The 22326-nt window shown below is 34.0% G+C and overlaps 4 protein-coding genes across 4 annotated transcripts; 1 reads left to right on the top strand and 3 right to left on the bottom strand.

Annotated features, from left to right (window-relative positions):
* Positions 1-104: 104 nt before the first annotated feature.
* On the bottom strand, positions 105-2515 carry LOC145579501 (23 kDa jasmonate-induced protein-like). Its single transcript, XM_081636744.1, has 3 exons — positions 2373-2515; positions 1078-1550; positions 105-530 (listed from the first exon to the last, which is right to left on the bottom strand). The coding sequence occupies exons 2-3, from the start codon at positions 1531-1533 to the stop codon at positions 333-335; spliced, it is 654 nt and encodes a 217-aa protein (XP_081492870.1). The 5' UTR covers positions 1534-1550; positions 2373-2515; the 3' UTR covers positions 105-332.
* Positions 2516-3546: 1031 nt separating this feature from the next.
* On the bottom strand, positions 3547-4683 carry LOC145578292 (F-box protein CPR1-like). The gene has a single exon (XM_081635636.1). The coding sequence runs from the start codon at positions 4681-4683 to the stop codon at positions 3547-3549; it is 1137 nt and encodes a 378-aa protein (XP_081491762.1).
* Positions 4684-9012: 4329 nt separating this feature from the next.
* Positions 9013-10173, bottom strand: LOC145578290 (F-box protein CPR1-like). Its single transcript, XM_081635635.1, has one exon. It carries the CDS (start codon positions 10171-10173, stop codon positions 9013-9015), a length of 1161 nt encoding a protein of 386 aa, XP_081491761.1.
* Positions 10174-14142: 3969 nt separating this feature from the next.
* On the top strand, positions 14143-22186 carry LOC145577475 (WD repeat-containing protein 55-like). The gene is made up of 16 exons (XM_081634943.1): positions 14143-14293; positions 16048-16187; positions 16275-16307; positions 16472-16536; positions 16637-16724; positions 16892-16964; positions 17819-17925; positions 18394-18436; positions 18544-18600; positions 19185-19261; positions 19495-19543; positions 19634-19680; positions 19810-19883; positions 20633-20688; positions 21114-21249; positions 21913-22186. Exons 2-16 carry the CDS (start codon positions 16093-16095, stop codon positions 21990-21992), a joined length of 1080 nt encoding a protein of 359 aa, XP_081491069.1. The 5' UTR covers positions 14143-14293; positions 16048-16092; the 3' UTR covers positions 21993-22186.
* Positions 22187-22326: the final 140 nt, after the last annotated feature.

Below are 22326 nucleotides of genomic sequence, written 5' to 3'. Positions count from 1 at the left end.
GAAAGTGATATATATTGGGACACAACGTAGAAAAGTGAAATTACCAGGTTACTATATAGAAAAACCCTACTTTTTTACATTAAAAGAAACCATCAATTCAATTGAAGGACCAAAAAGCCTTTAGCAGGGTTTGATTGTGGTAATACTTCCAATAGATGTCCGATTATTTTATACAGGGTTGTAATTGAATGACCAAAGCTTCAAGGATGCATTGTAAGCGAATCAATCAGCTGAGAGTTTACAAGAGCATTGGGTCAAAACTAGTTTCATACATGATAATATACCGAATTCTGTAGTCTGCCATATTGAAGCCTACACAAACACAATTTACGTTACTTAGCTTCAGGCAGAGTCATAATCGCCTCGAATATGGGTTTTGAAGTGTTGCCAATGGAGCCACTTAAGTATCCCCCTTCTTCATTAGCCTGGTTCACCAATTTCCCATTACTCAGCTTGTCGCCAAGAGCTTGCCATATTCCTACACTCTCTACCTGCTCATAGTGCCCTGCTTCGCGAATTTCAGTATACACCTATAACAAGTTCTTCAACATTACAAGAGAATTTCCATTGTACAATCACTAGCCAAATAAGTCAATTGGTCTATACATAATCCGTTATGCAAGCCAAAAAGCAAGGAAAAAAAAAAGGATGATTACTTATTAGTAGTTTAGCAAGAAAAATAAGGCCAAAGAGACTTAAGATTATGTTCCGTGTCCCCATACTTGTATACTACCTTTGTTAACTTTTAGTTGCAACTTTAGAATATTTTATATCTCATAAATAATGTCCTAAAGTTGCAACTAAAAGTCAACAAAGGTAGTATTTAACAAACTAGCTTGTATTCTGTACGTTCTAGCTGAGCACTTAGGACCTGTTCTCATCGACTGAACTGAGCTGAGCTGAACTGAAATGAATATTTTATGAGAGAAGGAAATTAGGAGCTGAAATGAACTGAATTTCAACGTATGAGAACAGACCCTTAGTTAGTACATGACAATGTGCTCGAGTTGTTTACTAGTGTACAAGCTCAATCACACTTGCACAAATTATGTATATAAGTTAAGTATACATATATACCTGGTTGGTGGGGCCCGAATCGGAGTTAAAAAATCCCATGAACCAGTGTTGTTCTTTGCCTTGATTGTTGAGAGCAGAGTAAACAATGCCAACTCTAGACATCTTCTCCTGGTTATAGTATTGACCGTGCAAGAACGCACCCCACTGCCCGTTCGCAATCATCACCGGATACGCAGACTCGCAAACACGTCCCTTCCAGTCACGAGCAATCACGTATGTCATTGTGTCACCAGTTGCATTGTAAATTAAACACATTGTGCTCACAACATCATCTCCAAATCGACCCTGGAGCTTCTCCACGGAGTTTCGAGCATCCACGGCCTTGCCCTCGGCGTTCACCTTCTCTAGTGCAACTTTAGCTCGGTCTTGCTGGGTGATCGAGTTCTTGCCTTGATATTCAGGCATTGCTCTCAGGGTTGCCGAGGTAATTGGTGTTCCAAACACGTTTGAGCCCATTTTCGTTAATTTTCAAGCTGCAAAGATGTGTTGTGTTAGTGTCAAAAAGGATGTGTTGTGTTAAAAATGTTTCATGTTACAACAACAAACGGAGTACATACATATATAGTATATACTGTACTCCGTAATACATAGCATTGTAGCTATTTGCATGTAGACAATAGACCGGTACCTAATGGTCAAGTTTGTATCTCACAACCTTTGGGATGGGGATTCCCTTAACTTCCCCCTCACTTCCAAAGTGTACGTCTAGCCGCTAACCCGGGTCGGGAGGACCTGTGAGAGGACCCAACATAGCCCTTCTCCTTACCAACAAAAAAAAAAAAATTGTAGACAATAGATCGTGTTAACTCACGAAGTTGGGCTGGCGAAACATGTGAAAGGTATTGGCTCAGTAGGGTGACTAGGGTCCTACAGTAGCTATTGTAAATTTGTAATCAAATAAACCAAAATTAGACAGCAGATATTATCCCAAAAAGTAAGCCAATTCATTCCATAGTCACGTTGGGTTTTAACTCTTATCCAAAACTAATGCAATATATATTGTAATGAACAACAAATCATCAATTTTAGTATCCCATTATAAATTTACAATATTAATTTCAAGAAAAAAAAAAAATATCAGAAAAGCAATATCTTAAAAAAAAAAAAATCAGAAACTCTAACTCTGTAATTTGATAAGTTAAATAACAAATCATCAATTTCAACCAACATTCACACTAAATTGATACATTAAATAACATAAACAAGTAATTTAAGCACAAAATCAACCCAACAATTCATGGAGAATAAGAAATTAGAAAGTTGAAAATCAATATTCAAGTATGAAATTGAATTACCTGACAACCTGAAATTGATGGTTTGAGACCTGGAGTGCAGTGGCCGGTAGGTGCGGCAGCAGAGGTGGCTGAGTGGCTAAGAGAAACAGGGAAAGAGGAGCGTTATTTTATACTACATGGGGTCTTTACAGATTTGATATGTGTTTTTGTTTATTTTTAGTTCCTTCTACCATATTAAATTTTTTCTTTAAAAGGTAAGTTGGGTCCACACAGCCTTTCCGGAATCTGTGGATGGGAGTGCCCGGGGTTTGATTAGATCCCGAGTCTATGGGATGTTCACATATACTGAAATGAAGTGGGATGAGCTGAACTGAATTAAACTAATTGCAGCTGAGCTGAATTGGAATGAATATTTTATGAGAGAGGGAAATTAAGAGCTGAACTGAATGATTGAAGTTGAACTGATTGGAGTTGAACCAAATTGAACTGAAATTAAGTAAATGTGAACAGGTTCTAAGCCACGGAAACGAGAAGTGGCTCCACTGCGCTTTCATTTTCATGCACAGTTTCTTCTATACTTGTATTTATTACAAAACTAACTTGTTTCCAATTTGGAACTTGCAAGTATAAGACTATAACTCTTTGGATCTAAGAGGACTAAATTGTGAATGTTTTAATCTTGTGAGATATTTCCTCTTTATTTTACGTGCTAGTTATGCTTTCCTTCTTTTTTGTCTTATTCTTTTAACTTTTTTTGTTCTTTTAAAGAAACACTCTAGGAGAGTTGGAGCATAGTTACCATAGACCCTTCTCTTTTACTACATCCGTTAAATATCAGTTGTAACTTTAGGTATTAATTATAAAATATAAAATATTTTAAAATTACAACTAATATTTAACATATGTAATACGGTAACCTCAGCTCCTAATGTTCTTAATGGAACTTATGACAAAGGTCCTTTTAAAACCTTGGTTGTATTTTTAACTAATGTCCCAATTTGTATTGTTACTCCATTACTCTTTGTAATGATTTGTATGTTTCCTTATTTATTCTACCTAATTCTTTATTGTTAATAAGTACTCAATTAAACTTATGAATGAACAATAACAATTATAACAATTTAAAATCATGAAAATGAACAAAATTTGGGTAATGCTACCATTAGTACCATACCACGGGCACAAACGATCATGCATCAAGACAATAATCATAAAACTGAATCATGAACAAATTTTAACTCACTAAACAACACGATTTAGTTAATGCTACCATACCACGAGGCACCCCAAGGGACTCAACGCATACCGCGACAACACAACCACGTTCAACACTAAATTTGCAAAGTGTATCATTTTTTATAATCAAATCACCCGTTTTCAATTCATACCAAAAGTGTTCAATTCCACCCCTCTCCAACAAAACTTTGCTCCGACATTTAGAATAACACAACGGCCGAATATCTCTACTGATATACCCCATGTAGGACTGATATGGAGGAAAAGAGAATAACTTAATCCATGACTCCATCACACCGTACTCTTTCATCACATATACCTCGAAATTTTTACAATAACGACTGAAGCATAAGTCTAAACCTAGAACCTCTAAGTTGAAATCCTTACCCTTTTGCATCTCATCTGGTAAGGGCATCAAACGAACTTTTTTCTTGTTAAGGTTAAATGCAATTGTTGTGAGTGTTTCTGATTTGTGTTCCGGAATTAATAGCCAATGCAAGGCACCATTTAAGTACTTACCACATCGATTTTGAAACCTACTAGTGTACTTAAATCTTGATTTAATGCTCTTCCAAGATCCACTTCTAATACTATACAACTTAACATCTGTATTTTCACTTAAACACAAATCATCAAGGGAATTTGTATAGGTTAACGATGACGACCCACAAATGACGACAGCTAATATCTTATAATCATCCCTTACACTATCATATCCGAACCCAACACAATACTGCTTATTACTTTCATTTTCCAACCTTCCAAGGAGAGATCGCGTCGACGGGTTATATATAGTGATGACACCAGAATTAAAATGTTGGACACAAATCATCCCATGGCAACTGCCAACAGTGTACATTGTGCTCTTATTATTGCTCGATTTATCGGTTACGAGTTTGATGAGATCGAAGCTTGGCTCGGTAATTCCAAGAGTATATAAGTTACAAGTTTGCATTGGCCCCATTAGAACGACAAGAGAATTGGATTGAAAATGGAGGGAATGTTTGAGGTAGTAATCAACAAAGAATGGACTGGAAAGGAGTGACAACCATGATTTCGAGACAACTTTGAATCGTAGAAGGGATTTAACAGGAAGACGGACTAGTATCTCCACTATCACATCCGTGGGAATCATTGTGTGATTTCTTTTGGCTTGCAACTTTTGGATATGGTTAGGGTAATAGGGTTTATATTGAGATATCAATGTATATTATAACTTTTAAAACATTAGTATAAACGATTTATTTAGGGTTCGTTTGGCATCACTTTGGTTTTCTGTTTTTTGGTTTTTTGTTTTTTAAAACCATATAATATATGTCACATAACGAGTAAAAAATTATTCAAACTTATTAAAATCATGGTAATTTTAAAAACTGACAACAGAAAAATGGAAACACTTTTTTCTTGTTTCCTGTTTTTGGTTTTTAGTTTTCAAAAAAACAGAAAATTGAAAACAAAAAACGATGTCAAACAAGCCCTTATTTATTTATTTATTTTAACTGGTTTGAGGTATCTGATAGGGTATAAAACATATTTCTTATGATATGAATATATAATATTTCATTGAAAAGATATAATATCTCATAATATCATATATATTTTTATTCCTTATGGTGTGTCCTTAGTATTTTTTTTTTTAAAAAATAAAGTTTTTAAAAATTGATAAAAAAAAATATACGCAAACTATATATTTTTCAACTTAACATAGTTGGTGAATGAAAAATTATCATATTTGGAAAAAAAAAAATGCCATCAAGGTTCAAAATAGAAGAAAACAATATAATATGTATTCACAAAAGATAAAAAATATATATATACTTCCTCCGTTTTTTTATTATTGCACCATAAGGGTTGGGTGTAAATATTTTGGTAGTGGAAAAAAGTAAGAGAGAGAAAGGTAAAAATACAAAATTACCCATGTGACATATTGATAAACTAAAAAGTACCCGTCAAAAAAAAAAAAAAAAAAAAAAAAAAAAAAAAAAAAAAACTAAAAAGTAAGTGTGAAAAAGCAAGGGTATGTTGGGTCTTTGTAGTGTGAACACAAATAATTTTTTTCCTAAAGAGGAAATGGTGCAATATTTGTGAAACTTACTAAAAAGGCAAGTAGTGCAATAAAAAAAGAACGGAGGAAATATATATTTTTTAAGTAGCTTGATTTGAGATAAAATAAAAAATTAAAAAAAAAATTAAATTGATACTCCGTGACAAAGGTTAAAAAACCGATTTAACCTAGTTAATTCCATAGCAATACCAAACCCAAGTATCTAGCCCTCATAATTAATTAAAACCATTAAATTCTTTTGTGTTTAAATCAAATTCGTAATAAACAATCAAAATCTCTACCTTTTCTTCATACCATTATTCAAACAAATTTTTGCATAAAAAAAAAAAATTATTCAAACAAATTTAATTTCAATGGGAAATAAATTTGCTGATAGGCTTGGAAATCTTCCGGAACATCTAATTCATCATATCTATTCGTTTTTCGAACAAGGCGAGATCAGTAAGATGATGATCACGTCAAAGAACCTAAACAAACTTTGCTTTTCTACTAATGTTTTAACGTTCGGGGCGTATCTTCATCATCCTTCTTCCTCAGCTCTCGATTTTCGTGAATTCCTCGAAAATTTGCTTACAAGTACCCATCAAGATACACCTTACACAATATTGAAATTAACTTGGCAAAGAGGTAAACAAGGAAGGGCCTTAAATTGTTACAAAGCGTTACCAAATTTATTTTTACCAAATATTCAAACTTTGGTGTTACGTTATATCGAGGTCGAATTACTCGACACTCATAAGCTAGGAGAGTGGATAAATTCGAGTTGTCCTAGTCTTATGAAGCTTGTGCTACACTTTGAACATTGCGCGTATAGTAATAATCAAGCAATAATCCTAGACAATCCGAGTCTCCAAGAAATCGAGATCATTGGGGCAGAAAACTCGAAATATGATGGAGTTTTTCGTTTAAAGATTACTTGTGCATCTCTTGAACGTCTGACCTTCAAGAATTTCCAATTCGAGGATGCTACTTGTGAGATCACTATCGTGTGTGAACAACTTCAAACACTAATTATCGATCGAGCCAAGTTCTTGTGCTGCTCTGCAATGATAGAAGAGCATTATTTCAGGATACACGCGCCTAAGCTACGGTATTTTTATTGGAAAGGAAGTCCAATGATGCAATTTTGTGGCTCAAAACGGAGCTTTAGATTATTAGAAAAGGCGGTGTTGGATGTATGGGGCACGCACAGTTTGAATTACCACAAGTTTCTCAACAAACTACTAATTAGTATGCAACATGCCATTCAATTGAAGGTGATCTTGAAGGACATTATTTGTCACCCGCGATACATTATGCATTGATAATAAAATTGCTCGTGCATCGTTGCAGTCCTTTTATGTTTTTAAGCTGATCATCCCTTATTTTTAATATGTAGTCTCATAGACAAGGTAGAATTGGTTATCTATTTCTTTAATAAAGGTGGGATATAATTAGAATTTTAGACTTATTGTACATTTTTATAGCTGTTTCGTCATATATACTTGTGTAATTCTCTGTTCTAAGCTTTTAATTATGACTTAACATTAGATTATTACAAAGTATGCAAAAGTGTTTTAAAAGTACATCGTCTATATGTTGCTGCAGGATCAATGTATTCCATTGCCAACACTAATTAACATCAGTTAGTTTGGTTGTTATTCATGGTGCGCGAATATTGAGCTGTAGTCCTGTCTAGCAGCTATTGAGTTATGATGGATTGCAGGGCATCTATAATATTGCGTTAAGTTTTTTCCCGTGTTTCGGGTACCCAAAAAAAAGAAAAAAAAAATAAAAATAGAAAAGCAATGTTGCTAGTTACATTATAGCTTATAAGCTGGACATTATATATAGGCAGAATAAGGTCGATAACAGGCTAAGACACAGCATTTTTCGTTCAATCAGAGAAGTAAATATATATTACTTGTAAGGATGTGGAGGAGAACCTCCTGACCTGCTATTATAGGATCTTAATTTGATCCAATATTAACTTTTGTATGACACAAATTGGACTCTGAACTTGTACTAAACTTGAAATGATATCTGGCTCGACTCTTTTGAGCATGCTACACAAAGTAATATTCTGTTGGCTATAATTAACTATTCCTGTTAACCTTGAACATCTGGTGTAATCCATCTACTTGATGTAATGCAATGTTGATGTAATGTTACATAGGTAGAAACTTTGTTACTTAGTACTTGATGTTTTCTAGTTGACACAGATTGATGTATACTTAGCATGATTTACCTCTGATGGACTTCAATTAAGAATTAGTTTGACTTGGAGTATGTAGTAGGCTACTTGCTGTGAAATTTCCTGAATCTTTGACAACTAATTATTTCCTTGATTGTTTCTTCTCTGCCTGCCAAACCAACAAGTCTTCTATAATTTCTAGCATCAGTAACTTGTTTATCTTGGACTTGTTAGGAGGTCACTCACTCACTCCCAATATCTATAACATTTTTCGAAATTCTACGTGGTGGCCTGGAAGAAATATCAGTGTTCTGTCACCTATGAAATGGCATACTCTGAGATGTACTATTGCATTCTGATTAATTTCAGTTGCCCTCTAAGATATTTTCACCAAGAATCATTTTACGTAGCAACTTGTGATTATGCTAGCAGAGTAGACCACACAATTTTTTCATCTTGTTTTATTCACAAGTTCGATTTTATTGTGCATCTGCTGGTAATGTTGCTTTAGATTGATCTGTCATGTATATACTGCCCCCTTATTCATCTATTCCAATTTTTTCATCTTATAGCCTGAATTTGCCCATCCAAACCAGACCTCGACTACTGACTTGAGCTTTGACTGGTCTATGTGACTTGGTAACTATTGTGGTTTGTATGCTTTTCTGGCTCTTATCACCTTATGTCTACTGATTGTTATATATTGTCCTAATTCTTCAATTGTCATTTGACCATACGGCCAGAGGCCTCAAAGCTATGACGACTATTTTCTCTGCAGTTTTAGTTAACAGACTAATTATACGCCCTAAATGCCTAAATGAGACAGGATGAACGTATGTACACCTTTAAACCTTGTGGTTGCTGCACGTATAAAGTTTGTGCAATTCTGATAATCTGTGGTAGCTATATGTAAGGAAGCTTTATTTTTTTCGAAATTCTTCATGGCCAAATCTATTGACATCAAGCTAGCCAGCCATTCTCAAATTTGATCAAGAGAATAGGATGAACTTGCATACTTGAAAATAATTTAAACAAAAGTAAAACAAAAGTTTGCTGTAATCTTAAACAAAGTATAATGCTTCAATCAAAAACATAACAATGTAACGCTATTGCTAGATTATAAATCAAGACCAGCTAACTGAATAAAAAGAAGAGACCTAAAAAACTCCTAACAAGTTGTTAGGAAGTTCACCCAACTACTCTCATATATAGTACAATCTCAGGCTCTAAAACTTCAGAAAATTTGGATCTATTAAACTCTCAAAGCATGACTCGGCTTTTATCTTGGCCGAGTACTCAAGAACCTCACTGACACGTTCTTTGGTGACTAAATCATACCAAACATATCTCAACACTTCCATATCGACAGGATGCAGCTCAAGCAAGACTTTGCGGCCTCCTTCCTTGAAACAAACTGCAGTCGCGTGGAATATAACATCATCAAATTGAACCTTGAACAATCGAACCCAAGAATCCTCCCAACCGCCATACTTTTCCATACGCCAAATGTCTATCTCTAGCATATTTGCAGGATATGCTCCCGACATTGTAACATACTTGGTGAATACCACATGTAAACGTCCTTTTAAAGGTACTAGCTTTGGTAATCCATAAAGCTCAGGAATCGGCGTTTCATACTGCTTGTTATCCGTGAGATCGAGGCTAAAGATACCTTTGATCCTACCCTGGCTGCCATAAAACCAATGCAAAGCATTGTCGGTAGCAACACCTTTTACTTGTATGCACTTATTCCTTTGCGGTTCCCTTAACGGAAAGGTGCAAGAATAGTCCCCAATCCTCTTCCACGCTTCGGATTTTAAACTATAAACATGTATTTCGCGGTCCACAATAAGTACAAACTTGTAATCCATGGTCTTAATATCACATGTAAAACCAAATCCTCTGCTATTTATATGAGCTTTAAGATTTTGGACTTGATTTGGCACGGGTAAAACACGAACACTCTTCCAAACACGAGTGGCCGGGTTTAACACAATAAGTTTGGTTTCCGAACCATGATGAATCTTATCAAACCCGAAACAAAGCAATCCGTTACATGAACCAAGGATGTTGAAATTTTGATCAAGGGTAACTTTGTAGGGTTTAGGTGTCCCATGGGACGGGATCAGCGCGTCAGCCTCGAACGTTTCGATGATTCTGGTGGTGGCATTGAAGAGTACTAGATTTAACCGGTTTTGTAAAACGGATTTTTGGAGATGAAGACGGAAAAAATATTGGGATTTGATGATATTCGACCATGATTTAGAAACATACTTGCAATTTTTGAGAGTGTTCAAAGGTAGATGTGACAAAATCTCGGTTTCAAAGATTGCATTTATCTCATCATACCTCAATTTCTTCATCAATATGTTTTTATCTTCATCCATGTTCGAATTGATCGAATTCTGCTATAAAATTAGATTGTGAAAACTCTCTTGATTAATACGTATTATATAGAGCTACAATATCAACACTGCAAAGATAAATATAGCTACTCTATGAAAAACAATTTTTTTTTGTGTTCCACCCGGTTCATCCTTAGGGCTAATCCGGATTTTGAGATTAGTTATGGGTGATTAGGACTCTATGAAACAAGTGAATATGAGAAGAGGTTTTAGATTTACTAGTTTTGTGTCCCGTGCAATGCTCGGGCTGTTTATGCACTTTTAAGATAAAATTATATTATGATTCAATTTAATTGAAATTATACAAAGTCTATCTATATATATCCAACATGGTACGACACTTGGTGAAAAATTAAAAAGCTAAATGATGTTGTCTTGTGGCCTAATATAAGTTTATTATTTGGTATTTTATCGAAAATAAAACTCTAAACTAATAATCTTTTTCTAAACTAACTTTTTTATCGTATGAAGTCTATCCAAATACATCCAAGGTGGTGCGACACTTGACGATTTTTATCTATGAAGTCTATTTAAATCTATCCAAGGTGGCGTGACACTTGGCGAAAAATTAAAATGCCGAGTGTCGCTATTTCATAACCTGGCTAAAAGTTTAGCTTTATATATTAGTTACTAGTTTTGTGCCCCGTGCGATGCCCGGGTTGTTTATTGAATTGTAAGATAAATTTTTAATCTATATATCAAATTTTAAAATATATCATTGATACAAATTAGTTAGGAATTGATGTGCTTTTGTGATGATTTTGCTATCTAATAGACATGTAATGACTAATAATAATGTTGGTGGAAATGTTCGATCTAATACACTAAAAAAAAATAGCAAAAAATAAATTAAATGAAATAAATGTTCAAAGCCCGTTGGGTTGTTCCGAACCTAAAACTTTGGGCAAGAGTTGAAAATTTCTTGACTCATAACCTGAAGTAACCCAATTCGAGATGACTCATAAACCGATCCTAATTGATGGTTTTACATAGTAATAAAATTCTATTAGATTATGAAGTACTCATAGTCTCATATTATTTTAGCCGATTTAATATATTATAAATAGATTTTTTACGTTTTGAACTATATTAGAATTATAATCTAATAATTTTTTTTGAATAAAATTATAATTCAATTTGTGAATATTGATATTTTATCGAAAATAAAACTCTAAGGGCTTGTTTGACATCATTTTTGGTTTTCAGTTTTCTGTTTTTTTTGAAAACTAAAAACCAAAAACAGGAAACAGGAAACAGGAAAAAGGTGTTTCCACTTTTGTGTTGGCAGTTTTCAAAATTATCACGATTTTAATAATTCTAAATAATTTTTGATTCATTATGTGACATATATTGTATACTTTTAAAAAACCAAAAAACAGAAAACCACAACGATGCCAAACGAACCCTAAACTAACAATTTTATCTTAAAATTCTATCCAAATAGAATTGTAAACTAACCTTTTTTTTATCTTGCAAAGTCTATTTAAGTCTATCATACGTGGCGCGACACTTGGCGAAAAGTTAAAACGCCAATTGTCGCTGCTTTGTGACCTGGCTAAAAGTTTAGCTTAATATATTAGTTTGGTGTCCCGTGCAATGCTCGGGTATTTATTGAATTTAAGATAATTTTTATTTACATTATGTAGTAGGTACATAATAAAAACTAATAATAATATTTTGAATAAAATTATAATTCAATTTAATATTGGTATTTTATCGAAAATAAAACTATAAACTAAAAATTTTATCCTAAAATTCTATCCAAATAGAATTCTAAACTAATTATTATTTTTTTTTTATCTTATAAAGTCTATTTTAATCTGTCCAACGTGGCGCGACACTTGGCAAAAAGTTAAAACGCTAAGTGTCGCTGTCTCGTGACCTGACTAAAAGTTTAGCTTTATATATTAGTTATATGATATGATAATTGAATAACATCTAGTTATAAACTAAACTGCAAAATATATCCATAATATATGGACAATTATTATCTTTCTATAATGTCTATCAAATATTATGAATAATACGGGTTTGACCCTCTTTTGCACAAAAAAAAAAAAAATAATGTCTATCAAATATATATAATTGCAAAATATAAAAAAGATATTTAAACATAAAAAATTACAAGTTGAAGAAATTAAAGCCTTGTTTTGTGAAAGACCAAAAATAAAATAAAATAAATAACCATAAGGTGACCGTGGCTAATGCGGATCTTGGCCGAAAATATTAGAGGGATCGGGATTTAAATAATTTACTTCTTGCTCCAAACTAATCACTATATCCCAATATTTTATGAGTAAATATAGATTATCTAAGTTTATTAAATAATTAATTACAATAATTGATGGGGGTCTGGCCTCAAATGGCCCCGGTGGAAAGTCCCCCTCTCACCGTGGCCATTCACATATAACTATTCGTAGTATAAATGTACTAATTGACTGCCGGTGTAGTGGTGATTGAGACTATACTTGGTAGGGAGGAGACGTCCGTGTTCGATCCCCCACAACAATAATTGAGAGGGGACTTAAACCTAACCACCCATAACTGATCGATACCCGAATCCGAATTAGCCTAAAGGATAAACCGGGTGGAACTCCAAAAAAACTAGTAGTATAAATGTAGCTTTCCAATTATAAAAATGGGACAAGTATTTAAAAATGGTCAGAAATAAAAGTGGAGCAAATATTTAAAAACGAAGGCTCCATATTACGTAGTTCCTCCATTTCTATTTAGTTGACACGTTTGATTTAGACACATATATTAAGGAGAGGAGAGAGAGTTAGAGAGAATGAAAAAGCAAGTGGAATACCTTATAAATGCAAGGTACTCCCTCCTTTATATATATATATATATATATATATATATATATATATATATATATATATATATATATATTAACTTTAAACCTCAATCAATTTAATTTATTATTTCTCTCTCATGGTTCCACTACTCTTTCTCACATACTTTCACTTCCATGGAGTAGTGATAGACCACTACCAGGTATGGACTCGCTTGGCCCATACCAGGGCAAAAATGTAATTTCACGTAAAATTTACTCATGTTGTAAAAATGCAGTCTCTCTCCTCTTAATAACAGTATATAAATTATGAATAACAGTATAAAAACCAATAATAACAGTATACAAACCAATAATACCAATAATAACAGTATACAAACCAATAATACCAATAATAACAGTATACAAACCAATAATACCAATAATAACAGTATACAAACCAATAATAACATTATAGAAATTAATAATAACTGAGCGCCGACAAAAAACTACCGGCGTCAATTTTGACCGAACTCAGCGATCTCCAGCATAGAACTCACCGTTTTAAATGGCTAGAGCCATAAGTTTGTGTCTCTTATTTTTGGGTTATGTTTTTTTGGGTGGTTTCCGGTGATTTTTAATTGAGGTAGTTGCATGTTTTTGGATTTCGACCAAGGTAGTAGCTGGTGGGGTGGGCTTCTTGTTGTCGGAGGTGAAGGTGCGGTGGGCAGAAGTTTGGCCGGCAATGGGAGCTATCCATGGAGGTGGGGAAAAGGGTTTAAGGAAGGAAGAAGATGAAGAGGAAAGGGAAAAAAAAGGAAAAAGAAAAAAAAAATTGTGGTATTGGGTAGTATAACCATACCATGGTAGTGGGTAATACTTATTCCACTTCCATGTCCCCAAATTACTTTTACCATAATCATTTATTCACCCACTCACAATATTATATTACTCTTCTAAAACTCCGTGCAATCTCAAGTGATGCAAATAAATAAAAAAAAACAAACGGAGTAAAAATTTTACCTAAAAAAACGTGTTAACTAAAAAAAAGGAAAAACATTTTTTTTTTTTTTTTTACGGGAACTACAAAAAAATCCTAAAAAAAAAACGTATCTACTAAAAAGAAACGGAGGTAATATTATATTCCGTGATGGACTCACCTTAGGTCACGGTGACCTTGAAAAACAAAAAAAATAAAATAAAAAACACTCCTCTTTTCTTTTACGCTGCACCCCTTTGCTCTCTCTCCCACATTTTAAGCGTACTATAAATTCTGCATTGAAGCAGCTTCTGAGCTTTCTTTCCTCCATTGATACATCTTCTAAGGTAAGGTTTTATCTTTAAATCATTGAATATTTCGTATCAATTTTCGTAATCTAGGGTTTACTTTCATACTGTTGTCAATTTAAGTATAGTCAATTTAGGGTTCATCTAAGGTGGACTATTGAACTTTTAGTTATATAATTACTCAAGTTATAAAACATTATAACTATTGATTTTGTACCTTGAATTTTTATATGTTCAATTTACTTTGATATTAGAGAATTTTATGCGATTAATTCGAGCCTAATTTTGATAATTGAGTCAAATATGGTACTATTGCGTTGCAGGCCTTTGTTTGGTTCCTGGTTCACTGATTTAATTAATTTGTTTGGTTCACTTAATTTTCAATTCAAAAATAATTCCCGTTTAACGGCTGAGTGTTTGAATTGATTCGATTACTAGAGGATAAATTATGACTGGAAAATGGGAATGATTTTGTTTTTGATTCATGGATTGGTTTACTGGGATTGGGTTCTTGTAATTGGAAGTCACCTGTTGGTGGGAAAAGCTCTAAAATACCGTGAGGCGTAAGCTCATGTTTCTACCAGTGAATATGAACTAAATACCATTAGATGTGTATTTATCTTTTTGGCAGAAATGAAAAGGTAGTAAGTAACAGTAAATGTCCAGTTTTTATAAGGCGTTAACCTCTTTGCGTAAAATGTTGCCAAAATTTGTAATGTTGAGCTTAGAGTGAGCTTGAAGCTATTCAATCTTGATGAAGCACAAGCATTTTGATATTGGGGCAAGTTCATACTTCATAGTTGAAACTTGAAAGTAGAAAAACTCAAATGTTGGCAAGATAATGAAAACCATTTGAAGAAATTCAAAAGTGGCTCCTTGCATAAAATGTTTTAGAATTACACTGCACTAGAGCTTGAAGCTAGCTAGATGTTATTCAATATTGATGACACATTAGCTCTTCAATTTTGGGGTAAGTTCGTAGTTTGGAGTAGAATAAATCAAACAGCTGCAAGATAACGGAAACCATGAGATGGAAGTCAAAAGTGGCCGGAGTAACTAAAATTTCAGATTCTTCATTAGTGCAGAGTATAGATTTTTCTGCTAGTTCGTTCACCTCTGGCTGAATAAGAATGTTTATTCATGTTATTGTCCTTTTAGACCCCTCTCCCGCCCAGGAAAAGGTAGCATAATCATCTTACATGCAACCTTCTAAAAGTCATGTGGTGTGTCATTCTTTATGAACTTTTTCTTACCATTAGAGAACTAATGGGATGCTCTACTAATTTCCTCTTGGAGTCCTGGATACATTATTCTGTTAACATGAGTCCTTAATTTCTTTACTTTCTTTTCAATTATCAAATATCAATTTCACAATTCACTGCTATTCGCTTTACTTAATTTTCAGTATACTCAATTAGGGTTCTTCTTAGGTCAATTATTGCAATATTCTTTATAATTGATCAAGTTATGAAAGACTATTACGAGTGCTAGAATCTTGCAATTCATGTTCTTTTAGCGAGAAAAATTTAACATTATTTTTCATGCTTACTTTGATGGATTGAATTGAATTTGCAAAATTTTGTTTTTTTTTTTTTTTTATAATTTTGTTTGTAATTGATTAATATTCTTGTTATTTATGTTTCTGGTTTTTTTTATTTAGTTTGAATTAGTTTGAAGATTGCAAGGATTCGATATGATGCTGTTCTGTTAGCATAATTTAAGATTTTGAGCTACTAGACTAGGAAAGGTCCTTAACTCTTAAGGGTTTTTTTGACAAATTATTATTTGTATAGGAAACTGATACATAGCATAATTGTCAATTCATTGAGAAGGAAGGTATGGAGATAAAATTAGGGGACCACCCTTTTGACGTAGACTTTCATCCGTCGGATTCTCTTGTTGCAACTGGATTAATCAATGGTTACCTCCTATTGTAAGTAATTTTCCCTAGGCTCCATTTCTTTGCTGGTATTTGTGATCAGTGTTTTGTCCACTCACTTGGTGGTTCCATTTTGTGTAGGTATCGTTATGCTGCTGAAGCAGAACCACAACGGTAGAATTTCGTGAATTTCTTGAGTGTGATATGTTGTTTTGAGTGTTGTAATTCTAGCCTAGTATGAAAAAAAGAAGAGGTGGGGGGGGGGGGTTATCGTTGTTATTTTTTTTCCTTAAGAAAAGGTAAATGTTGTAGTATGATATTGATTGCTACTCTTGCAGTTTGCTGAATGTTCGTGCCCACAAGAAGTCTTGTAGAACTACCCGGTTTATCAATGAGGGACGCGGTAATTAAATCCTTCGCCCCTCACCCCTTCCTCCCCCCCCCCCCTCTTCCTCCCCGCATCACAATGAATGGCCTTTAAATTGGTTGTATTGATGGTGCAGCAATTGTGACGGGATCCGCAGATTGCTCAATTCTTGCCACTGATGTTGAAACTGGAGCAAAGATTGCTCACCTTAAAAATGCTCACACGTGAGTCATCTACTTAAAGTTATTGGACTTTTTTGCATGTTTTTATATCCCAAACTAAAGCACTACTTTCCAAATTCCAAAATTTAAAATGGTACTGATTTTGATGTGTACTCTTAAGAGAAAGGATATTGCTACGGTTCTTATTTTTGAAATCAAACATAATGCAGAGATGCAGTCAATAGTATAATCAATTTGACTGAAGCAACCATTGCCTCGGGGGATGATTCAGGATGTGTCAAGGTTCAAATTCACTTTCCCTTATTATCTTATATAGTATGTTGTATCCTCATATGACAGGATATTTTTGTTTCATGATGCATGTTCGATTGAAGTTGATAAATTAACCCAAAGTTAAAGAATCGTTGACTTGTTGTTGTGACTAGAAGCCCAGTACACATAAGATGTTGAAGCAAATGTTCATCTGCTTTACAGCAGCAATCAATTGTTCTTTTTTTATTTATAGTCATCTTGAGTCTTGGTGCACATCTTTTAGGCTTTGTTTGGCTCATTATTAGTAAAGGAAAAGAAGAGAAAGGAAGGGAAAGGAAGGGAAGGGAAGGGAAGGGAAGAGAAGGAATAGGAAGAGAAGGGAAAGGAAGGTGATTTTATTTTCCAATATTTACAATGGTCTTCCGAATGAGCTGTAGGGTTCTAATTGGTCGAAATCTAAGAAATCTAATATATCCTGCTAATCCATCATTCTTTAGTGATATTTAAAAGACCAAGTTTATATGTTTAAATTGGTAAGTTAATCTCTTGATATAAAAGACTGCTTAGGGGACAAATGTTATTATCAAAGGAAAATAGTTTTTTGCTTTGTGTTACACTCACTTAGTACATATTGGACACTCTGTCATGCTATTCCAACCCAGGACCTGTCTGTGTGTGTCTTAAGACTCATAAGTGTCGTTTCTGTTGGAAAGTGCTTCCGGAGGAACCAAAATGTGCTAACTGATCCAGCACACTTTTTTGTTGCTTCCTAGATATACATATTTATTATCCCTACCAATTTATCGACAAGTACGTTGCTTTATTGATGTTTTCGTCGGCTTCATCCTTATCACATTTCTTTTCATCATCTTTTCTGTACATAGTTATGGGATACCAGGCAACAATCTTGCTGTCACACTTTTCAAGTTCATGAGGAATACATATCAGATATGACTTTTGCATCAGATTCGATGAGACTTTTGGCTACAAGGTAGTAAACTTCTCCATCTACTTTGACATAGTTGGGAAGTGTGACATTTTGTTGTTTGATGTTCTGCTACTTGTATCATTATGCACGTTTTTCCATGCATTGCTTTGACCCTAAAAATCTTTAGTTCTATATTTGTATAAATTATAATAATTGATACTACAATAAAGGGGTTCCCTAGCCCCTGCATCTAGGGTTATACGTAGCTTGCGGGTTGGGTCGGAGTATAATTGATGTTTATAGGAATTAGCTACTCTAGCTGCTCAATTTAATCAATACTATGATATGAAACTTATGAGCATATCTTGCATTAGAAAATACTTGGCTAGAAAATTGGTGTGTTGGGGATGTAAAGGCTGAAAGGAACAGTAACCAAGTGAATAGATCTTTTGCTCATAGGTGTAAAATTGTGTTGTATATCTTTATGTTGTGTATCTCTATTTTCTGACATGGTTTCTTTTGGTTTTCTAGCGGAGATGGTACTCTGTCTGTATGCAGTATCCGGAGTAATAAGGTACTTGTGTCTTGTTCAAGTGCTGATGCTCAGTTTATACTTCTAACGTGCTGTTTGATTTTGCTTGAGTTTGATTCTTGTGCTCTATGTTTGTTGATGAATGGAAGGTCCAAGCACAGTCCGAATTTTGCGAGGATGAACCACTGTCTGTAGTCATAATGAAGGTATTTGTTATGTTCCTTTATTTTTATTGATTTATGTATGCTTGATCGTGTTCATGCTTCTGTAGTATTGTGGAGGTTGCATCTAGTAACTTGTCTTAAGATTACATATGATCTGAAATTGTAGAAGAGTTTCTATTGACAAACCATTATCAACATGCTAACAACTCCAAGTACGGTGGTCTCAAACCTTGACATAAGCTTTATGTGTCTTACACTCTAGCTGGCTAGGGGAAAGACAGTGGAAGGTAAAAGAATAACTAAAGAAGAAGTGGGGATTGAGAAATCATGGTGGTAATTACAAGCAGCAGATATTGTGTTTTACTTAAGTGGGTTCAAACACCTTCATAAGACCTCTAAGCACTTAATTGTAAGCCATTTCAAGGCATATACACATGTAGTTCTTCCACCTGTGTGCATGACCTACATGTAAAGCGAGTCTTCATAGGGCAATTGTCACTGCTTAGGAACCCGAACCTGGGCAATCTATCCATGACCAGGATGAAGCTTGGGTGAAATGGGGATGTGCATGATTTATTACCTGATTTTCTATGTTACTACTCTAAATTGTGAGCCTATTTTCTCAGAATGGCAGGAAAGTTATATGTGGGACACAAAGTGGGACTTTGTTGCTATATTCATGGGGATTCTTCAAAGATTGCAGGTATGCTTTCTCATGCTTGATGGTTCAGGTTTTATTGTAGATGTTATAAACTATTTTAAGACTATTAACATATAGGTTCATATTTATGGTACCTTCAAAAAAATAGACATGGATATGGATTCCCTCTCGTAGTGTCTCCTCTTCATGCTTTCCCATCTAAGCTCTAAGATAAAGGATGCTTTTTCAATCATGGTTTATTTCCTTATCTTAAACTTGTGTACGTGTGTGTACAGTGATCGATTTGTTGATCTGAGCCCTAACTCAGTAGATGCTCTCTTGAAGGTGAATAAGCATTGCAAATTTACCTTTCATTTCTGTTCTTCTACTTTGGCCTGTTTCACGCTAATTTTTTGTCCTTTTACCTGATGATAGTATGATGAAGACAGACTCATTACTGGATCATCTAATGGGCTCATCAGGTATATGATAGGTTTTTTGTTGGACTCACCTCTGCGAAAGTTATGGCATGGCATGACATGAAGATTTTTTCTTCTGCATTATACTGCAATAACTTTTCATTTTTACGTATTGACTTTGATTTATTACAGTTTGGTAGGCATATTGCCCAACAGAATCATTCAACCCATTGCTGAGCACTCAGAGTATCCAGTTGAGCGTCTAGGTATGCTACCTCTGTGATCATCAAGAAGCTAGATACCTCTTATAGTTACTTAAGTTAGAGCATATATATTTAAATATAATTGAACCAAAAAAAATTATCTGATATAATACCTTTTCATGAAAAAAAATTGTCATGTACTCATGTATATTCATAATTAATAGTTGCATTCTCCCATCAGCCCATAAGGATCTGCATTGGGTGCCACTAAGAATGCCCTTCTTGAAGTGGGGGTATTTTTGACATCTATACATCTTGTAGAAATGTAACATTTCTTTTTGGATATCCCAAACTAGTATATGTGATTATTGATTCTAGACAGAAAGAATAAAGGGGTGTTTGGTTTGCAAAGTAGTTTGGGATTGGAATCAAGAATAAAACCAGGGTGATACATGGTTAGAACTTGATTCTTAATACTATGTGTTTGGTTTTGTTTGGAGATTAACATATTTTGTTTTATTTCCTGAAGGTATGGTATGAGCCATACCCGCCTTTCCTTGGTTTTAACCCCATACCTTGTGGATTTGAAGTATGGTTTAGAAATTGCAATTTCCATAAACAAACACTAGGTATGGATTTCACCCATTCTAAAACCATACCTCAAACCAATATTATGCTAAACAAACACCGCCTAATTGATTACAAGGACTGAGTATGGTTTGCACATTAGTTTCAGATCTCTTGAAATTTGTTGTATCCAATTCTGAATAACTCTTATATGACTAACTTATGATTTGTTTTTGATTTTGTAGCTTTTTCACATGATAAGAAGCTTCTTGGAAGTATATCTCATGATAACACATTAAAGGTTTGAACTCTTCCCTTGTCAACATCTTGTGTCACCTGCATGCATGTGGTAGCTATGCGTTTTATTCTTCCTTTATATGGTATAAGTTGTTGGTCTTAAGTTATTGGTCTCAGGAGATGGAACTTGTGCATCACCATTGAAATGTCAGATTTTTAAAAAAGACAAAACAAAATGAGATTTGTTTAAACTTTTCCCCTTTACCCTCCCAAATAAAACAATATGAATTTTGCTCTCCTTGTGCATGACCTGCATGTCTGACAAATATCTTGTTAAATAAAACTTCAAGTGCATAGAATATAGCTTTGTTTCAAATTTAAATATTTATTTTATCATACTTAGAAGGTAAGAATCATAACACAGTTGATTTACAGTTTCTACCTTTAGTTTTTGTGTTTTCTGTCAAGTCATTTAGTTTTACATTGTAGCTGTGGGATATGGATGAGTTACTACAAGGTCCTAGCACGGTGACAAGAAATGATACAGCTGCAGACAGTAATAGTGATAGTGATAGTGATAGTGATGGCATGGATGTTGATTCTGATCTTGCAAATGCTTCCAGAGGTAAAGTATACTCGAACATATAACAAACTTTTTTTTTTCTGCACTTTTTTGTTAAATTTGTTGAAACTGCATAGCTGTATTATTTCATCTTGAGTATTACATGTATGGGATTACATCCTTAAACAAACTAGATTATAGTTTTTTCGCTCTTGGTACCACGTATCTGGGAATTGGTATATTGAGATCTGATATATTGATAGCTATGAACATAAGACACCCAAAGGCAGCTGCATGGTCGGGCAGTGTTTGATTTGCTGAAACGCGCATAACTTTAAAAACACACAAATAAATTCTACCTTGGTTTTCAGCCAGGCTGACGTGAACCTGCACTTGCCAACACAGATTGAGAAGTAATACATAAATACCTAAACTTTATTGTTTTATTGATTATTTGAACTTTGATAAAAGCTTCTAGCTGAAAATAACACGTACTACATGTTCATACGTCAATTTCTCTTTTTCTTTTTTAATATTGATTGTTTGATGTGTATTTATTGTAATCCACTGACTTGATTAACAAAATTGCTTTGTTTCTTGTGTAAACATTAAGTCAATATATCCATGTCTGTTCAATTTTACTGGTTATCGTTCTCCCACGTCCACATATGCAACATAGATTGGTGATTGTTGAAAGTGCATCCTTTCGCTTCCGTTTTCTTTCAGGTACTAAGAGGAAGAACACTGGTACTGGCAACGGGAAAGCTTCAAGCAGTTCTTTTGGAAGTTTTTTCGAAGGTTTGTAACATTTTGCAGAATATCTGCAATGTGGACATATCAATCAGTGAATGTGTTGATGCCCCGCACTTGTCCTTAGATGTTGCTTTTGATGTGCGCGTCATGCTTCATATGGCAATTTTGTTAAGATTCTAAACTTTTTATTATAATTATTTTTCTTAAAATACTGTAGACTTTAATGGTTATAATTTTTTATCCGTCCAACTTTTTATGTAGTAAATCTGCTATTTTTGTAGTATTTTGATCTTAAGTTCCCATTTAGGTTAATGTTATTTTCCTTTTCTTCACATCTGATAAAATCGAACTAGCTACATTTTCTCAAGTTCATTTCTCCAAATTAAT

This window comes from Chenopodium album, chromosome 14 (genome assembly GCF_948465745.1).
Source record: "Chenopodium album chromosome 14, dcCheAlbu1.1, whole genome shotgun sequence".
NCBI classification, from domain to species: Eukaryota; Viridiplantae; Streptophyta; class Magnoliopsida; order Caryophyllales; family Amaranthaceae; genus Chenopodium; species Chenopodium album.
Note: the sequence above shows the minus strand (reverse complement) of the source record. Positions and strands in the feature narration are given on the sequence as shown.